The 17,307-nt window shown below is 39.6% G+C and overlaps 1 protein-coding gene across 4 annotated transcripts in view; it reads left to right on the forward strand.

Annotated features, from left to right (window-relative positions):
- The window catches only part of CEP83 (centrosomal protein 83), a 104,644-nt gene that overhangs the window by 81,806 nt on the left and 5,531 nt on the right, over positions 1-17,307 (forward strand). For all 4 annotated transcript variants that reach the window (XM_066257742.1, XM_066257743.1, XM_066257744.1 and 1 more), the window contains 3 exons: positions 7,186-7,261; positions 9,417-9,574; positions 10,019-10,148. In XM_066257742.1, the coding sequence (XP_066113839.1) occupies positions 7,186-7,261; positions 9,417-9,574; positions 10,019-10,148 (364 nt within the window). The remainder of the gene's footprint in view (positions 1-7,185; positions 7,262-9,416; positions 9,575-10,018; positions 10,149-17,307) is intronic.

Genomic DNA, 17,307 nt, shown 5'->3' on the forward strand with positions numbered 1-17,307 from the left:
GTACTTGAGGACAATGATGAACTGGACCCTTAGGTTTTTGTTTATTTGCTACATGAAATATCTTTTATTTATTTAGATGTTCTTTAATATGAATCATTTTCTATACCATTAGTCACTTTAGTCATTTTTCTTAGATTTCTCTTTAGTTTCTTCAGGTAATTTATAGCATGTAATTGACCCCAGCTTACTTTAAAATAAGGACTTAGTAACCAACATAAAATGTAACAGAAGAAACAAAAATTCAGAAAATTTGAATGACTTTTTTTTATGGTTTACAGTTGTGTTTTTTTCCCCCGACAGCTCGGATTTTATGATTTATAAGTAACTACATCAACTGTGTCTCTTTTGATCATTTGTTAAAATAATCATGATTACAGCCTGTCTTGTTTAGAACCTATGATAGGTTAGAAACAGACTACCTGTGTAGAAAAAGGTCTTGCTAAGAAAATGAAAGTTCTAAATTATATAAGCAGAAGTACCCATTTATTTACAAACAACAAATATCCATGATAAATAGGATTAATCACTGCTTTGGCAGATGCTTTAAATTATTAATTACATCCCAGTCTCTTGTTTTCATAGAAGTGTTTTTTTCACGTTTTATTATTTTATCCTAAATAATAAAGTTATTATTCTAATTTTGTATTTTACAAAGCTGCCCTGCCCGATGATGAGTTTATAAAATTTGTGAAGTTGACTATAAACTAGAAACTTGTAAAAATTATAGGGTTTTTCTTTTTTAGGTGAGAGGAGGGGAACTAGTGAGTCAGACTCCAGCATGCACCCCAACTGGGATCCACCTGGGGCCTGATGCTTGAGTACCCGAGCTATTTTTAGCACCTTAGGCTGATGTGCTCCAGTGGAGCTATCCTCAGTGCCTAGGGCCATGCTCCAATCTATTGAGCCACTGGCTGTGGGTAGGGAAGAGGGAGAGAAGTGAAGAGGGTGGAAATCAAATGGTCACTTCTTCTATGACCTTGACTGGGAATAGAACCTGGGACATCCATATGCTGGGCCGATGCCACTAGCCAGGGCCAGATTCTAGGATTTTAAATAAGTTAAAATATCTAGTCAACTTTTAGTTATGACAGTAATCCAACTCCAGCTATTATAAGCAACAAAAAGGGACTGTATTGGCTGACATAAATTGTGGAGAGAATAGGGATTGTACTGGTCTCATGGATGCCCTGATCTAGGAATTCGTATGGTCAGACGAGAGTGGCAGCTCCTTTCCTTCTATCTCCCTCCTGTCCTCTAACTTCTGTGTCTGCTTTTCTCCTACTGCTTTCTCTGTGAGGCCAAGTCTGTATTTTGAGATCAAAGAAGACAGAGTTCTTAATGAATCAAGTTAGAAACATCCAGAAAAGGATTTGGGTCTGGTTTACATACCCACACCTGGGCCCATCACTGTGGCCGGGGGATAGGACAGTGTCACTCAACCCAGGTTTTATGCCTTTTTAATTTGGAGGGCGCGAGGTATACTGTACAGTTTCTTATCAGAAGTAGGGGGAAGTATGTTGGGGAAATAGCAGCAATAACTAAGGGAAAGGAACTTGATCATTTAAGTATCCTGTAGTGATTAGCCCTTAACGTTTTGCATTGCTTGAAACCAGAGCTTTGTTTTCCATTTGTGGCTTTCTGATTTTTTTTAAGATTTTTAGAAACTTTTTAAAAACTATGTTATTTAATATATCCTCCTTTCTGTTTATACTCTGTCTTGAGATAAATTATTTGTTGTATATTATCTTAGCATGGAGTAGTAGACTTATACTTGGCCAGTTGGATGAGTTCTCTTCCAGAATTTGAACTGCAGGGTAAGTGATGAGAATATAGGGCAGCATTAGGAAGACCAGACAGTTCTTGTGGCTTGTCTTTGCTTGTGATTCTGGTCAATTACTCTAGTCTGGTTCTGGTTCTGAGGTCCCTGTTGATTCAGCGAGTCTCATATCCTCCCAGGAAACTCCTTTGTTGTTAATAATGGCTAAAGTTAATTTTCATTGCTCACAAACAAGAACCTTGTTTTCGGTGGGTTGATATGAGCACTGCTGTTCTCAAGAACTTTGTTTTCGGAATCTTTAACAATAGAGAAATCACAAATAGAACTTCTCTTGTTTGCCCTTTTTAATCAAGGGATTGCTTTCCCTTGATAAGGGGACTGACATTAAGTGAAGCCAAGAGGTTACACTGGAATCTTCATGTCTAATATGGTAATATTATTAGCCACATGTAGCTATTTAAACCTAATTTTTTTATTTAGAAATTAAATCTAATGGGGTGACATTGGTCCATAAGAACATGTAAGTTTCAGGTGGACATGGTCATAGCATGTGAAGTATTCACTGTGTTGTGTCCATCACCTAAAGTCAAACTACTTCCCATCACTATATATTTGACCCCCTTTATTGTCCTCCCGCAATCCCTCTCCATCTGATAACCACTTCACTTTTGTCTATGAGTCTCAGTTTTATAGCCTACATATGAGTGAAATCATATAGTTCTTAGCTTTTTCTGATTGACTTATTTCGATTAGAATAATGTACTCAAGATCCATTCATGTTGTCGCAAATGGTGGTAGTTCATCATTTCTTATGGCTGATTATCCCTTTGTATATATGTCTCATATCTCCTTTATCCAGTCCTCTATCAAGAGACACTGTGTTTGTTTCCATGTCTTGGCCACTGTGAATAAAGCTGCAGTGAACATGGGGATGCAAATGTCTTTGCTAACAAATGTTTTCAAGTTTCTAGGGTAGATACCCAGTATTGCTGGGTCATATGGTAACTCCATTTTTAATTTTTTGAGGAACCACCACCATATGTCTTCCATAATGTCTGTACTAGTTTGCATTCCCACCAGCAGTGAATGAGGCTTTCTTTTTTTCTCCACAACTTCTTAAACACCTGTTATTACCTGTCTTGTTGATAAATCTAATTTTAAATTAATTAAAATTTTTAAAAATTTAGTTCCTCAGCTGCACTAGTGCATTTCAGATATGCACTATATTGGATGGTTCACATTATAGAACATTTTTATCATTAAAGAAAGCTCAGATAGCATGTTGAACTATCAAGTCCTTAAGAATAGGGATTCTGTCTTTGTTTTGCACTGCTATATCTGTGACACGTAGGACTGGGCCGAGCATTTGTAGGAACTCGGTAAATATTTGTTGAATATTGAAATGATACCTATTAGCTGCCTGCCACAGAAAACCTAGGCAACAGTCATCATAATTGTCTATCTTGTACTTTGAAGAGACTTGGAAAAGCTCCATCTCACTGTTAACTCCAAATGTTTCCATTTAAACTTTTCCACAGCTGCATTCTCTGTTGTACCTTGGCCCTCCAGGTCACCTACTATTTCTACTTCCATTATTTCCACAATTACTTTTTAAAATATAAAGTACTTGAGCATGTACTTTCTCATTCCCCAACTTACTCATCCTTCAGCTTTTGACTACTCCCTACCACCAACCCATTAAAGCTCTCCTCTTAATAATTTTTGCTGTAACCTCTGAAATTCCTGTCCCATTATCAATAAAATTTTTGCAATCTCCACATTTTTTTGAATGCCTCCTTACTGAAACTGGACTTTGTCCCGTTGGCATATTACCTGGCAACCCTTTTAATCAGAAATTATTCCTCCTCACTCTTCCCTGCAACTAGGGACCAAAAAAGGAAATGAGTATTTCTGAACCCCACTCTTGTTTCCAGACCATTGGCTAACTTGGGTAAAAATGACTTTTGCTTTGATAGTCGTTTCCATCTTACTCCTATCTTTCTCTCTGAGTACAGGATATTCCCCAGCAGTCATAAAACTTCTGGCTCAACGTTTTTCTAGTTCCTATCCATTGCTTCCGTTTGTAGTGAGTATAAATTTGTCTTGTTGACCCATCTAAGACCTTAACTTTATAGTTTATTTTACTCTGGAATTATTTATCTTTATTTCACTTTTGTAGGCCTACATTTAGCCATACCTCGTCATCCCTTAGAACTGATGGCTGCAAAAACTATCATTTTTTCTTATTCACTCCGTTCTCACTGAAGATATTGAAACTAGTAGTTTTTGTACATTTGGGTTTCTTCTTCTTCTTCTTCTTCTTCTTCTTCTTCTTCTTCTTCTTCTTCTTCTTCTTCTTCTTCCTTCTTCTTCCTTCTTCTTCCTCCTCCTCCTCCTCCTCCTCCTCCTCCTCCTCCTCCTCCTCCTCCTCCTTCTTCTTCTTCTTCTTCTTCCTTCTTCTTCCTTCTTTCTTCTTCTTCTTCTTCTTCTTCTTCCTCCTCCTCCTCCTCTTCTTCTTCCTCCTCCTCCTCCTCTTCTTCTTCCTCCTCCTCCTCCTCCTCTTCTTCTTCCTCTTCTTTCTTCTTCTTTCTTCTTCCTTCTTCTTCCTTCTTCTTTCTTCTTCTCTGTTCGCCTGGCTCCACTGCCTCTCAGTGGAGACTGTCTACTGTTAGTTGTGCTCTCACTGGTAAGCACAGACTTCTAGGTATGAATTCTCTCAGCTTCTCACTCTGAGAACGTCTGTATCTTCATCATTCTGTCTTCCCTTTCTGTTTTTGTGAGGGTGTCCTTTCTCCCTTTACTTCCAGAGTGCATAGTCTCCCCCACCTCTCTCAGTTTTCCTTAGGGTTGCTTCATTGCTTTCCTCTTCTTCACTTCAGGCTTCAGTTTCTCCACCTCAGACTCTTGTTCTGTCCTCAGGGTCCAGTTTAAATTGCATTTTACTTATGGAGCCTTTACTGATAATCTAACTGTCTTCTATACTTTATACTTCTATTATAAGAATTATTTATTTTGACTTACTCTAACACACTTTGAATGTTCAGACCCTTCTAATCAAGAAATACTGTACTTTTTTCCTAGATCTGTGGCACTGTGAAGTAATATCTGTTTTGAACTCCTTTGTTGTGATTTAAGACCATTGAACATATTCCTAAACCCTGGTCATGGCTATTAAAGTTATTCCACTATCTCTTAGAATCCTAACTATAGTAATTTTAAATTAAATCACACACTAATTTTTCTCCTAAAAAAATATATCAGTTATAGATTGTAACCCAGCACTACTTCTGTAAAACGAACTGAGGAAAACTTTGTGCAGTAAAACTTCTGTTTTACTGTAGCAATGTCCTTACTCCTTTTGTGTCTTAATGATTGATGCTTCTGACCATTGATGTCTTTGGCTCCAATTTCTATTTGTAGGGCATAATTGTTTCTCTTTATATCTACATAACATATTTACAAAGAATTTACACTACAAATGCTTGTTAAACTGGGTCTTGTCTTGATTTATCAAGAGTATCCAAATTTAGACTAGAGCTAAAATAACATGGGGCCTAACTTTTCTAACTCTGGCCCTGGGCTAGGACCCATAATTTTTTCTCTTCTATTTTCATTTTCATGATTTTGTAGAAAAAAACCTTTAGTAACTCATAACCTCAGCACAAAGTTAATAACATCCACAAACATGTAAGGGGAGGAATGCACAGAAAGTTTGAGAGAGAAATAATATAGCTAACTTGATCAGAGAGTGTGCCTGGTACTGTCAAAGCTGCAAAGGAAGAGCAAGACTGGCTCTCTTCCTTTAGCTCCACTTTCTGTTATTTGTATGTAATAGCTCAGAAAGCAACGAGTCTTTTGGTTTCTTCCATGTTATATTGTCCAATCATCTTACATATTTAGACTTCTAATCCAGGATTTGGCTTGGTTCATGCAATACATCAACAAACATTTATTGAACTCTTATTAGTATTTATTTATTTATTTTGTGACAGAGACAGAGAGAGGGACAGATAGGGACAGACAGACAGGAAGGGAGAGAAATAAGAAGCATCAATTCTTTGTTGCAGCACCTTAGTTTCTCATTGATTGCTTTCTCATATGTGCCTTGACCGGGGGCTACAGAGGACCGAGTGATCCCTTGCTCAAGCTGGTGAGCCTGGCTCAAACCAGATGATCCCGTGCTCAAGCTGGTGACCTTGGGGTTTCAAACCTGGGTCCTCCACATCCCATTCTGACGCTCTATCCACTGCCTCACTACCTTCTCAGGCTCTTATTAGTATTAAAAGTACAGACCTGGCTCTTTGAGAATGTTGCCTTCCCAATCAGCAGTTCTAATTGGGTTGATAAATGCTAATAATGCCAAAGTAGAAATAGTAAGTGCCAAATGAGTTCTATTTGAGATAAGTGAAGGGTATTAAAAATGGGGAGGTTGAGGGCCTGTCCTTCAAATGTAATTAGCATAAAGTCTTTCTCAGGAGGTTAGTCATGTGGTCACCAGAGATGTTCTGTATCTTAGAGCTCTGTTTGAGAGCATACTCCTTTTGAAGAAGATTATGTGTTTATTCATCTCAGGGATGAAAACTCATAGTATATTTTATAGAATATGTTGTCCTGCACTAGATAGTTTTCTTTTAAATCCTGAATTTAAAATCACTAGAATTATACCATAATAAAGTCAGGGAGGGGCATACTAACTTGGGTGTTAAAAGACCTGGGTCTTACCTTGATTTGGCTGTTTGATAACTGTGTGATTTGGCCTTTGTTAAACCTCGATCTTTCTATCTGTAAAACTGGAATAATGAAGATGACTCTGCTTATGCTCATAGATTTATTGTGAGAATTCACTACAATTAAAATTGGCCAACCTTAATGAAATGCCTGTTATGTTATGACATTTTATAGGCATTACATACCCACTGTGGAGCTCCCTAAGTTATGAGAGTGAAAGTGGAAGAGCAGTGCCTCTGAGAGCACTTTGTAAATTGTGACACACTGTGTGGGTGTAAAGTGGCTTCTACCCTGGCACTCCTGATGCCGTAGTGACTCACACACTCTTCCACCAGACCTTTTGCTCAGGCGCTTCCCTGCTTATCAAAATCCTGCCCATCAAATTTTAATCTCCAGGTAGTTTTCTCTCCTCTTCCTAGATAGACCTGATTTCCCATCTTCTCTATGCCCATAGTTTGTAGATTTTTCCTTAGCAGAAGCAGACATTTGTGTTAAATTTTAGTTATATGTGAACACAACTTGTCTGCGTGAAGTCAAAATCTGTATCATTTTATTGGCCATTTTTCATAGCGCAATGCCTGGTGCTAATATAGGCACTCAGGAAAGTGGTTATCTAATTTGGTGAAATTTATAAACTCTGGGTCCTTAATAATATGTTCTGTTGGGTTGTGATTTTTCAGGTTAAAACTTCAACAACAAATGGTGGATATTAAAAATGCAGAGAAAGAGAAAATTGAAAATTCTGACCTGAAACAGGTATGATTTTAGCAAACATTGTGCTTTATTTTTTAAGTGCTTCTTTAAATCTGTCTTTTGAATCTTCAAAGGATTTTTTATGTCAATATTCTGAAAATTTAATCACTGCAATTGATAACATATTAATGAACTTGACATATAAAGATAAAATGTTTAAAACTCTTTAAACTCTAGTAACCTTCTTTTGTTACCTGCTCTGTTTTCTTATTTATTGATATGTTGATTGATTGATTGATTGATTGACTCCTCATCCACCCTGCTGTGGGCCAGGCTCAGCATCCCCGCAATTGTCTTTTCTGTGGCCCCACCTGCAGTCAGCCACCGAGCAGTCAGCATCTCCCTAACTGCTGTTTTTCTTAAGATATTTATGTCCTGTGGCCCACAGTGAAATTTTTTAAACTATAGTTTAAAGAACAGTATTTTGACATTCTGAATTTTAATAATTGATTAAAAAGAGCATCCAGTTTTGTAGTTACTTATGTGATTGACTTGTAACTGTGCGCTTCTATTTTCAGGAGCTATTATTTCTTATATTCCTGTGAAATCTAAGAGTTGTAATTACAGAAGGAAATTTGTATTTTAACTGAAGTTATTTGGATTCAGGAAAGATTTATATATGCAAAACACTAAAAATGTTCTTTACTGAATCCCATTTTCTTTTTTGTTTAAAATGGTTTTTTCCCTTTACATTTTGAAGTAATGAGGATTCCATTTTTAGGATTTATATTTACATGCTAGCTGGCATTGCTTTGCATATGCAGTCACAGTTCTAATCTCAACTAGGAGGGCATAATGTTTGATACTCTGGAGAAATTAGTATCATTGGCATTGGGCGTTCTGTCATCCTATAGATATGGAGGAATAGTAAGCTCCTTGAAGGTTGTTTGATTAGTCAGCTGTAATACAGATTTAGAATTTACAGCTCCAGTTAAAAATAAAGGCTTGAATAGTTGTTTATGGAGAAAGTCATTCTAAAATAGAAATCTGAGACATACCATTTTAACATTATTCTGCTGACAGTTGTCCTTTGAACATATATAGTCCTGTCTTACTTGACTTTGCTACATCAGGAAGTAATGGAATCATCTCCTGTATAATTTATTGCATAAAGAATCTAGTTTCTTTTAACTCTTGAGTCTAATAATTGGCTATTTAATCCCAAGGCACTTGATTCTCTACTTCCAAACTTCTCTAAGAGAATGGCTAGGAGAGTTCAAAAAAGTGAAAGAAAAATGAGGACTTGTGAGGAAAGAAGGTATAACTGTGTCCTAAGTGAGTTTGTTTGGTTATAACTTAAAAGCAGCGTGAGCCTTCCTAGCCTGTTAATTTCTAAGTAGGCAATTACAGGCCTGTCTGGGAAGCGACCTCCACAATCAAGTGAATATTTGCAATAAAGTGAGCTGGGATCTTTTTGCTGGTGGAGAGTCTTGACTTCAATTTGTAATGAAAATGCACTATCTGTGAAGTGCGATAAAGCAAAACACAATAAAAAAAGTTATGTGTGTAGCTCCTTTTCATGGGCTAAGGTACTTCTGGGTACAGGTAAACTGGAGTGAGAAAAAGCCCAAGTGACAGTCGGGGTAGGCTAAATGGTTCTGGAGGCCAACAGTTCCTGCTACTAGGTTTCTCAGATCTCTTTCTTTTACCCTACACTGGGTGCTTAGAAACTACGGAAAAATACTGTGAGAGTGATCCTTTCTGTTTTTGTGATTCCTTCCTGTTGAGAAAGCAGAACAGCTGGCAGGGAGTGGGAGAGGGAGAATGGGCTTCCACAGCAGCTCTCCAGCTAACATGCTTTTAAAATCTGTTCCTTCCTCAGGGCTTGAAGAAGTCCAATAGGAGATTCTCCTGAGTAGCTGGATTCTCTTTTCTCACCTCACTTCTCCACTCCCACTGCCTCTTCCAGCCTACTTATATTTGGAAGAAGAGCAAGGACTCCGTGGCAGACTGAGAACTCTGGTTCTTTGTTGTCTCTGGTTATATGAAGAAATGATCCTGTGCTAACGGAACCTAATGCTGATACTTATTATTTCATTTTAGGGTGTCCTCTGGCACATCAGTTGTGAGGGAAGATACTTAGGATCCTCTGCCTCTCTTACATTCTCCTAAATTTGTTTAGAGGCCTTAATGTGTCTTTTCTTTCTTCTCTTTTAAGCAAATCAGTAGTTTGCATCTCCAAGTGACCTCACTTACAAAGTCAGAGAATGAATTGCTGAGTTCAAATGAAATGCTGAAGGAGATGGTGGAGAGGCTGAAACAGGAGTGCCGGAATCTAAGAAGCCAAGCTGAAAAGGCACAGCTTGAAGTTAAAAGGTAGACTTTGCCTTTTTTTTTTTTTAATGTACAACTATTTTTTTTTATCCTGCTATATTATGCATACTTCTTTCAATGATGATTCCATGAGAATGCGTTTTGGGAACTAGTTACAAATACACTTTGATAATGTACAGTGCTGCTCTGAGGGAATGCCCTTTGTATTTCTGGAGAGTGAGCTCTGTGGACTTCTGAATTTGTAAAAAAAAAAAAAATAAAAGGACATTTAAGGAAGAAATTCTTTTAAAAATTTCCCTGACCACAGTATTCTGAAAACCTTCAGAGAAAAACTTTATTCATTGAGTAAACCAATATATTTTTAACTTCAAATACCTAAATTAGTCTTCTGGATGTCACATAGGTAGTCAGTTTGATTGTACTTGTGATAGTATCTATTTAACCCTAAGAGTTAAAGTCCATGTTTTGCATCCATTCTTCCGACAGGACAATGGAAGAGAAGCAGATGCAGTGGTTGGAAGAGAAGCATAAGCTTCAGGAACGCATCACAGACAGAGAAGAGAAGTGGAATCAAGCTAAAGAGAAACTGCAGCGAGCCGCTATTGCCCAGAAAAAGGCAAGTGGTTCCTAGTCGAGTGGTTTCTTTAGAGTAAAGCATAATTAACTTTTAGGAGAATAAAATGTACAATTAAAACTGAGATTTTACTGGTATGTTTAGTTTGATATTTAAACATGACATTTTGCTTTCAATCTTGCAGAGATAAATTGGGAAAATCTAAACTATTCAACAAGTTTATTTCTGCATTTTGTATACAGGTCAGTTTTTCAGAGCAGACATGCATTTTTTTCAGAGACTATTTTTCAATGATCAAGTTTCTAGACTAGCCCACAGGAGTCTTTGTTTAACTCGTTCTGCATTTAACTTACATGGTGATGAAGCCTGTTTCAACTGTGCTGAACTAATTATTGTAACATTGTTTTTGTGGTGAAAATGCTTTGTTGTTTCCGGATCAGAAACGGAGGAGCAAGGACCTTGCTCAGCCGCAGGAACCCGGACTCCCTGGCTTCTGAGAGGGCCAGGGGAGTCCCGCAGCCGAGATCCCTTTTAAGCTTCACTTTCTCAGGACTGTTTTTGCGAGAACCTATAACTCTGTTTTCTTATCAATAGTCCATGGCCTCCTGGAAGTAATGTATCAAATGATTCACCTACTGCAGCCAACACAAGGTATATAGCATGGCCCCCTCAGTAACCATGACTCACTGTGGCAGTGGTTCAGCAGTTATTTTCAACAATATTGGTGCATGTGTGTTGGGGGTGGGGGAGATAGTTTTTAATAAAATCCTACAAATGAGTTGCTATGTCTCATCTGGTAAGTTCCCTTAGTAGTGGTATTGGTTTTGGGGAGGTTAGAAGGTCTGAGATGAGAGCAAGGTGCTTCTAGGCATAGCCACACTAGCATCTTAAAATCTGAAAGTTTAGCTGCTCACATTTGCGTAAGAGAAGGGAACTGTTAATTATTGACATACTTAGATTTGGAAATCCCAGGACGCAGTTCCTAGTCACCTATTTATATATTTGCTATAACTGCCCCATGTACCTTGATATTTGGAGTGGCGACATGAGAAGTCTAAAAGTTATTATTTCCCTGTGTTCGTGGTTTCTGAATATTGCTTTTCCCATAATGCTAAAAGTAGTGTAACGTAGAGATTAGAAATCAGCATTTACAAATAGGAATTCAGTGTTCTGTACTCACATCTAAATCCCAGTGGTATTGTTTTTCCCCGTGTATATCACTTCCTTTCTCTCATGTGGTGGGAGGACTGGGCATCATGCGTGTATTGTTGGGATTTCAGATGGCTTGGATGATCTTAGAAATTCCACTTACACTTTCTTATATTGTTTGAAGCCTGGAAGCCTCTGAGCCAGATGTTAGCTGGAAATCACTAGAAATTAAAAGAGCTGATTTGATCTTTCACAGAGAAATTTTTGTGTTGAGGTTTTAGAGATAAGTATTTTAGAAATCAGATTTAATTATTGAGCTTAGTTTGGGTTGACTTCTTTTGGAGGAAAAGTGACATCCAGTGGTGAGAGAGATTATCAACTAATCGCAGGTATACCAGAAAGAATGGAGGAGGTGATGTTTTAGGCCCACAAAATACCTTGCATTAATATTGGGCCCTAGGATGAGTTGTTTTTCTACTGAAATACCTGCCAAATGATAAGTGTGAACCTAGTAAATATCTATTTCCCTTTTTAAAGTGATGTGTAGATTATGGTGTGAAGTCATAGAAATTGTTCAACTCAATTGAGTGAATACAACCCAGAGCTGTTCCACCATGTGGGACACTGCCCTAAGGATTTACAATTTAGGCATATGTAATTTTAGGTCTGGGAGGGATTTGGTATTCAGATAATTTTTACGGATGAGGAAACTGAAGTGGTAGTTAAGGTCATTTGACTAGTAACCATTGCCATGACTAAAACCTACATCTTTCTATTTCCAATCCTGTGCTTTTTGCATTGTTAACTTCTCCCCTTTTCTTTGATTTCAATACTTTACTGTTTTTCTCTTCATTGTAGCCATAATATGAATGGGTATTATTTCCTGGGACAGAATAATCGCTATAAAAATAATTTCTTTAACTCAAACACTTTTTCTACTTACATTAAAGATAATGCTTCTATATGAAAAATGTGACTAAAAGATTAAATTAATACAATCCATGAGTGCAACAGATTTTTTTGGTTCTTTAAATGACAAAAATCATTACTTTCTTATATTGTAAAACTAAAGTTACTAAATTGTAACTCTAGGGGCAGAAATCACAATCTTTTAGCGTTACTTTTCTTGTGAGAGCCTCTTATAACTGGAGAAGAGCAGCCTTATTTTTCTCACCAGGCTAGATGAGATAGCTCACTGTTTACATGTGGTCCAATGTTTAAGCACAAAGCTTATGTCATTTCTGTTAAGTGTTTTTCGGTAGAATTTTTGGGGAACGATGTTTGCTGTGTTTTGTTTGGGAAAGCTTGCCCAGGTATCCTGAGTTGGGTGCTCTTCTGTGAGTGATGACTTAGCTGTTTCTCCATACGCTGTTGAAGTGGGAATATGGAGAGTGATCTCGTGGTGTGAGCACAGTGAGTTGTGCTTTTCCTTTTGAGTCAGTTGAAGTGACAAATTATTATTTTTATTCTAAGGTAGATCTCTCTAAAATAATTCTTGGTTAGGTACTGTTATGAATTTTTTAAATAAATGAATCATAGTCTCAAAGCTTTAAAATATCTATAGGCTTTGTGTTGTGTGGCCTAGTACTATGCTGAAAGGAAGATAAAAGCTATGATTAATTCTTGCCCTTGATGACCATATAGTCTAATAGCAGAAATAAGATACCATGCAATACCTAAGGAATGCTATTGATCGCTCCCAGGTGATCTGTGTGCACACAGAAGTTTCTGAACTAGTGTGCCACACAGAAGAAGGCTTGAAGACAGGAGGCCACTTAGGAAGTTATTCTAATAAACTTGACATGGAGTAAGAAGTCTGGATTTTGGGCTTGGGGTTTAGGAATGAAGATGAAGGGTGACTTCCAGAAGTATTGTGAAAGAAAAAAAATTATATGGTGCTAATAAATAAGAAAAAGGAAAAAGTGGAAATATTTTAGCCATGACAGGGTACAATGGGAGTGGTCATAGTGGAATTAAGAACACATGTCAGTTGAGTAGAAAAAGAAGATGTATTAGACTAACAGATGTCAAATAAAGAAATGATGGTTGTGTATCCAAGGAGATATGTCCTAGACCCTTGAGGGAAGCTGTTGTAGAGATAACGAGAAATGACAGATATAAAGCTTGGAGATGAGTAATTTAGATTAGAGATGCGTAGACACTTGAGAGTTTGGAGATGGTAGACTGAAAGGACCAAGAACTAAGTTGATTTGGAAGGAGGAGCTTGACTTGGTCAAGAATGGTCATAGAGCTTGAAGCTATAGTGTGTGGTAGAAGCCACAGGATCAGATAGACATGGTCATGAGCATGGCTGTTTAAGAAGAGTTCATTGAATTTGGCTAGAACACAATAAAAGAGGAATCACGGCTCTGATCTTGCATCTATATTCTCTTGCTTTTTCTGTTACTCCTTTGTATTTGTAATGCTTCTAACACTGAGGCATTCATTTGTCCTATGATTGTATTGGTCTGCTGAAGTCAAAATTAAAATCAGTCCTTATAGCCATTTTGCCCTTTGCCCTTGTATTTCTTTCAGTAGAACATCATTCTTTCAGTTAGGCTTCGTGCTGGGGGCTCCCATACCCCAAAGCTCATCAGTCACTGCATTAGCTTCCTGGGGCTGCTCTAACAAAGTATTACAGATGGTGGGGCCCTTTTAATAAGGGGCTTAAAACTACAGAAATATTTTACACTGTCAAAATAAAAGTCTGGACATGTCATTACATTCCTTGTTAAAAGGAGAGAAATGTCAGGAGGCTGGGTAAGACAGAGGAGAAAAAATGAGAAATTTATTCTCCACTGTTTTGGAGTTAGAAGTCTAAAATCAAGGTGCCAGTAGGAAGGGCTATGCTCCCCTTTGTCTTCCTACTGGCTTCTGATGGTTGTCAGCAGTCCAGGGTTGCCTTGCTCTAGACACGTCACGCCCCTTTCTATCTTCGCAGGCTGTGCTCCCTGTGGGTCTGTGTCTCTGTGTCCATTTTTCTCTCTTTTTATAAGGACACCAGTCATACTGAATTTAGGGCCTACCCTAATCCAGTTTAACCTCATCTTAACTTGCTTATATCTGTAAAGACCTTTTTCCCAAATAAGGTCACTTTGGAATATTTTCCAACACCACTAACCAATTTTTTAATACTCTGGATACCACCTGGCTGTCCAACGATTCAATTCTGACACTGCATTAGATTCCATAAGTAAAAGGTTCAGTCTTTTTTTTTTTTTTTTTACAGAGGCAGAGATAGACAGGGACAGACAGACAGGAACGGAGAGAGATGAGAAGCATCAATCATCAGTTTCTCTTTGCGTGTTGCGACTTCTTAGTTGTTCATTGATTGCTTTCTCACATGTGCCTTGACCGTGGGCCTTCAGCAGACCGAGTAACCCCCTGCTGGAGCCAGCGACCTTGGGTCCAAGCTGGTGAGCTCTTTGCTCAAGCCAGATGAGCCCGCGCTCAAGCTGGTGACCTCGGGGTCTCGAACCTGGGTCCTTCCGCATCCCAGTCCGACACTCTATCCACTGCGCCACCACCTGGTCAGGCAAAAGGTTCAGTCTTATAAGACTGCTCCCATGTCAGATGCCAGTTCCCAGGCCACTTGTACTCTGGTCACCTGGCTATAAATTGGGAATTCCCACGACTCTCAGGTTGATAATCAGCTAGAATGTCTCACAGAACTTAGGAAAACATTTTAGTTACATTTACCAGTTTATTGTAAAGGATACAACTAAGGAACACCCAGGCAAGCATAGGGCAAGGTGTAGAAGGGGGAGGCACGGAGCTTCCATGCCCCCCTAGCAAATCACTGTGTTCACTAACGTGGAAGCTTTCTGGGTCTCATTGTTCAAGAGGTATTTATTTATTTATTTATTTATTTTTATTTTTTTATTTTTTTCATTTTTCTGAAGCTGGAAACAGGGAGAGACAGTCAGACAGACTCCCGCATGCGCCCGACCGGGATCCACCCGGCACGCCCACCAGGGGCGACGATCTGCCCACCAGGGGGCATTGCTCTGCCCATCCTGGGCGTCGCCATGTTGCGACCAGAGCCACTCTAGCGCCTGGGGCAGAGGCCACAGAGCCATCCCCAGTGCCCGGGCCATCTTTGCTCCAATGGAGCCTTGGCTGCGGGAGGGGAAGAGAGAGACAGAGAGGAAAGCGTGGCGGAGGGGTGGAGAAGCAAATGGGTGCTTCTCCTGTGTGCCCTGGCCGGGAATCGAACCCGGGTCCTCCGCACGCTAGGCCGACGCTCTACCGCTGAGCCAACCGGCCAGGGCTTGTTCAAGAGGTTTTATGCAAGTCAATCTCTATCCTCCCTTCCAGAAGTGGAGGTTGGGAATAGGGGTTGCGGTAGGGCTGAAAGTTCTCATCCTCTTATCACTTGTTCTTTCTGGTGACCAGCCCCATCTTGAGGCCTTCAGGGGCCCCACCCTAAATCACCTCCTTAGCTTACAGGTAGGTATGGTAGAGAAGGGCTGGTTATGAATAACAAAAGACACTCCTGTTATGCAGTAAATTAACCCCAGGGTTTTAGAAGCTCTGTGTCAGAAACCCAAGACAAAGGCCAACTATATTTATTATAGTCACATTCTGAGGTTCTGAGTGGATATGAGTATTTGTGAGACATGGTTCAAACCAGTACAGTCACTGGAGCCAATGAATTCTTCCTTTACGATGTCTCTTGCATTTCCTCTCATCCTACTTCTTTTTATTACTATTGCTAAACTATCATCCTGGCTTAGACTCTTCACTACAAGGATTCTCTGTATTCATTTAACCAATTTATTCAACAAATTTATTGAGTACCAGGTAACTTTTATTCACTAGAATATAGAAATAAAGACCCTTTTACTGGGAGTTGATATTGTAGTGGATGGGAGAAATAAAGAACAAATACACCCCAGGTGGAGGTGAGAGGAAAAAGGGTGCTAGAAGAGGGCGCTGTTTTCTGTAGGTGGTCAGGAAAGTTTCTCTGATAAGGTCAAACATAAGAACAGCCCTGGAAGGAAGGGAGGAAGGAAGGAAGGAAGGAAGAAAGGAGGATGCCATGTTTGACATGTAGGGGAAGACTGCTCCAGACAGAGGGAATTGGAGTGCGTGAAAGAGAAAGTGAAGAGTCTGGTGTGTGGAAGGAATATGAGGAGGGGAGACTTGGGTAGGTGGGTGGAGAGAAGTAGTAGGAGGCTAGGTCATGCAAAGGCTTTGCGTTTTATTCTGAATGAGATAGAAACACACTGAAGTTTTTTCTTGTTTGTTTGTTTGTTTTTGTATTTTTCCGAAGCTGGAAACGGAGAGAGACAGACAGACTCCCGCATGCGCCCGACCGGGATCCACCCGGCACGCCCACCAGGGGCGATGCTCTGCCCCTCCGGGGTGTCGCTCTGCCGCGACCAGAGCCACTCTAGCGCCTGGGACAGAGGCCAAGGAGCCATCCCCAGTGCCCGAGCCATCTTTGCTCCAATGGAGCCTTGGTTGCGGGAGGGGAAGAGAGAGACAGAGAGGAAGGAGGGGGTGGGGGTGGAGAAGCAAATGGGCGCTTCTCCTGTGTGCCCTGGCCGGGAATCGAACCTGGGTCCCCCGCACGCCAGGCTGACGCTCTACCACTGAGCCAACCGGCCAGGGCCCACTGAAGTTTTTGATTGAGAAATGGAATAACCTGAGTTATATTTTAGAAGGATCTCTGGCTCTAGAGGAGCAAATAAAAGGCCTTAGGAAGACTGCTTTTATGATGTGGAGCAGAGTAGTAGTGAATGGTGATCAGGTTCTCTGTATTTTAGAGGTAGAGCTTACAATAGTTGTAGCGATAACGGTGACTGAGGTATTGGGCTTGAGCTCCTGGTTAAAATAGAGTTGTTATTTACTGACACGGGAAAGACTTTGGAAGAAACAGGTTGGACGGGAGAATAAAGCTGCCTGTTCCGGACATGTTAACTCTGAGATGCCCAATAGATATCCCTATGCAGATGTGTAGTTTGGATACATAGGTCAGGAGTTCAGGAAAGAGGACAAACTGTGTTAGAAAGATTGGGAGTCATCAGGACATAAATGGTATTGAAAC

This window comes from Saccopteryx bilineata, chromosome 2, assembly GCF_036850765.1.
Source record: "Saccopteryx bilineata isolate mSacBil1 chromosome 2, mSacBil1_pri_phased_curated, whole genome shotgun sequence".
NCBI classification, from domain to species: Eukaryota; Metazoa; Chordata; class Mammalia; order Chiroptera; family Emballonuridae; genus Saccopteryx; species Saccopteryx bilineata.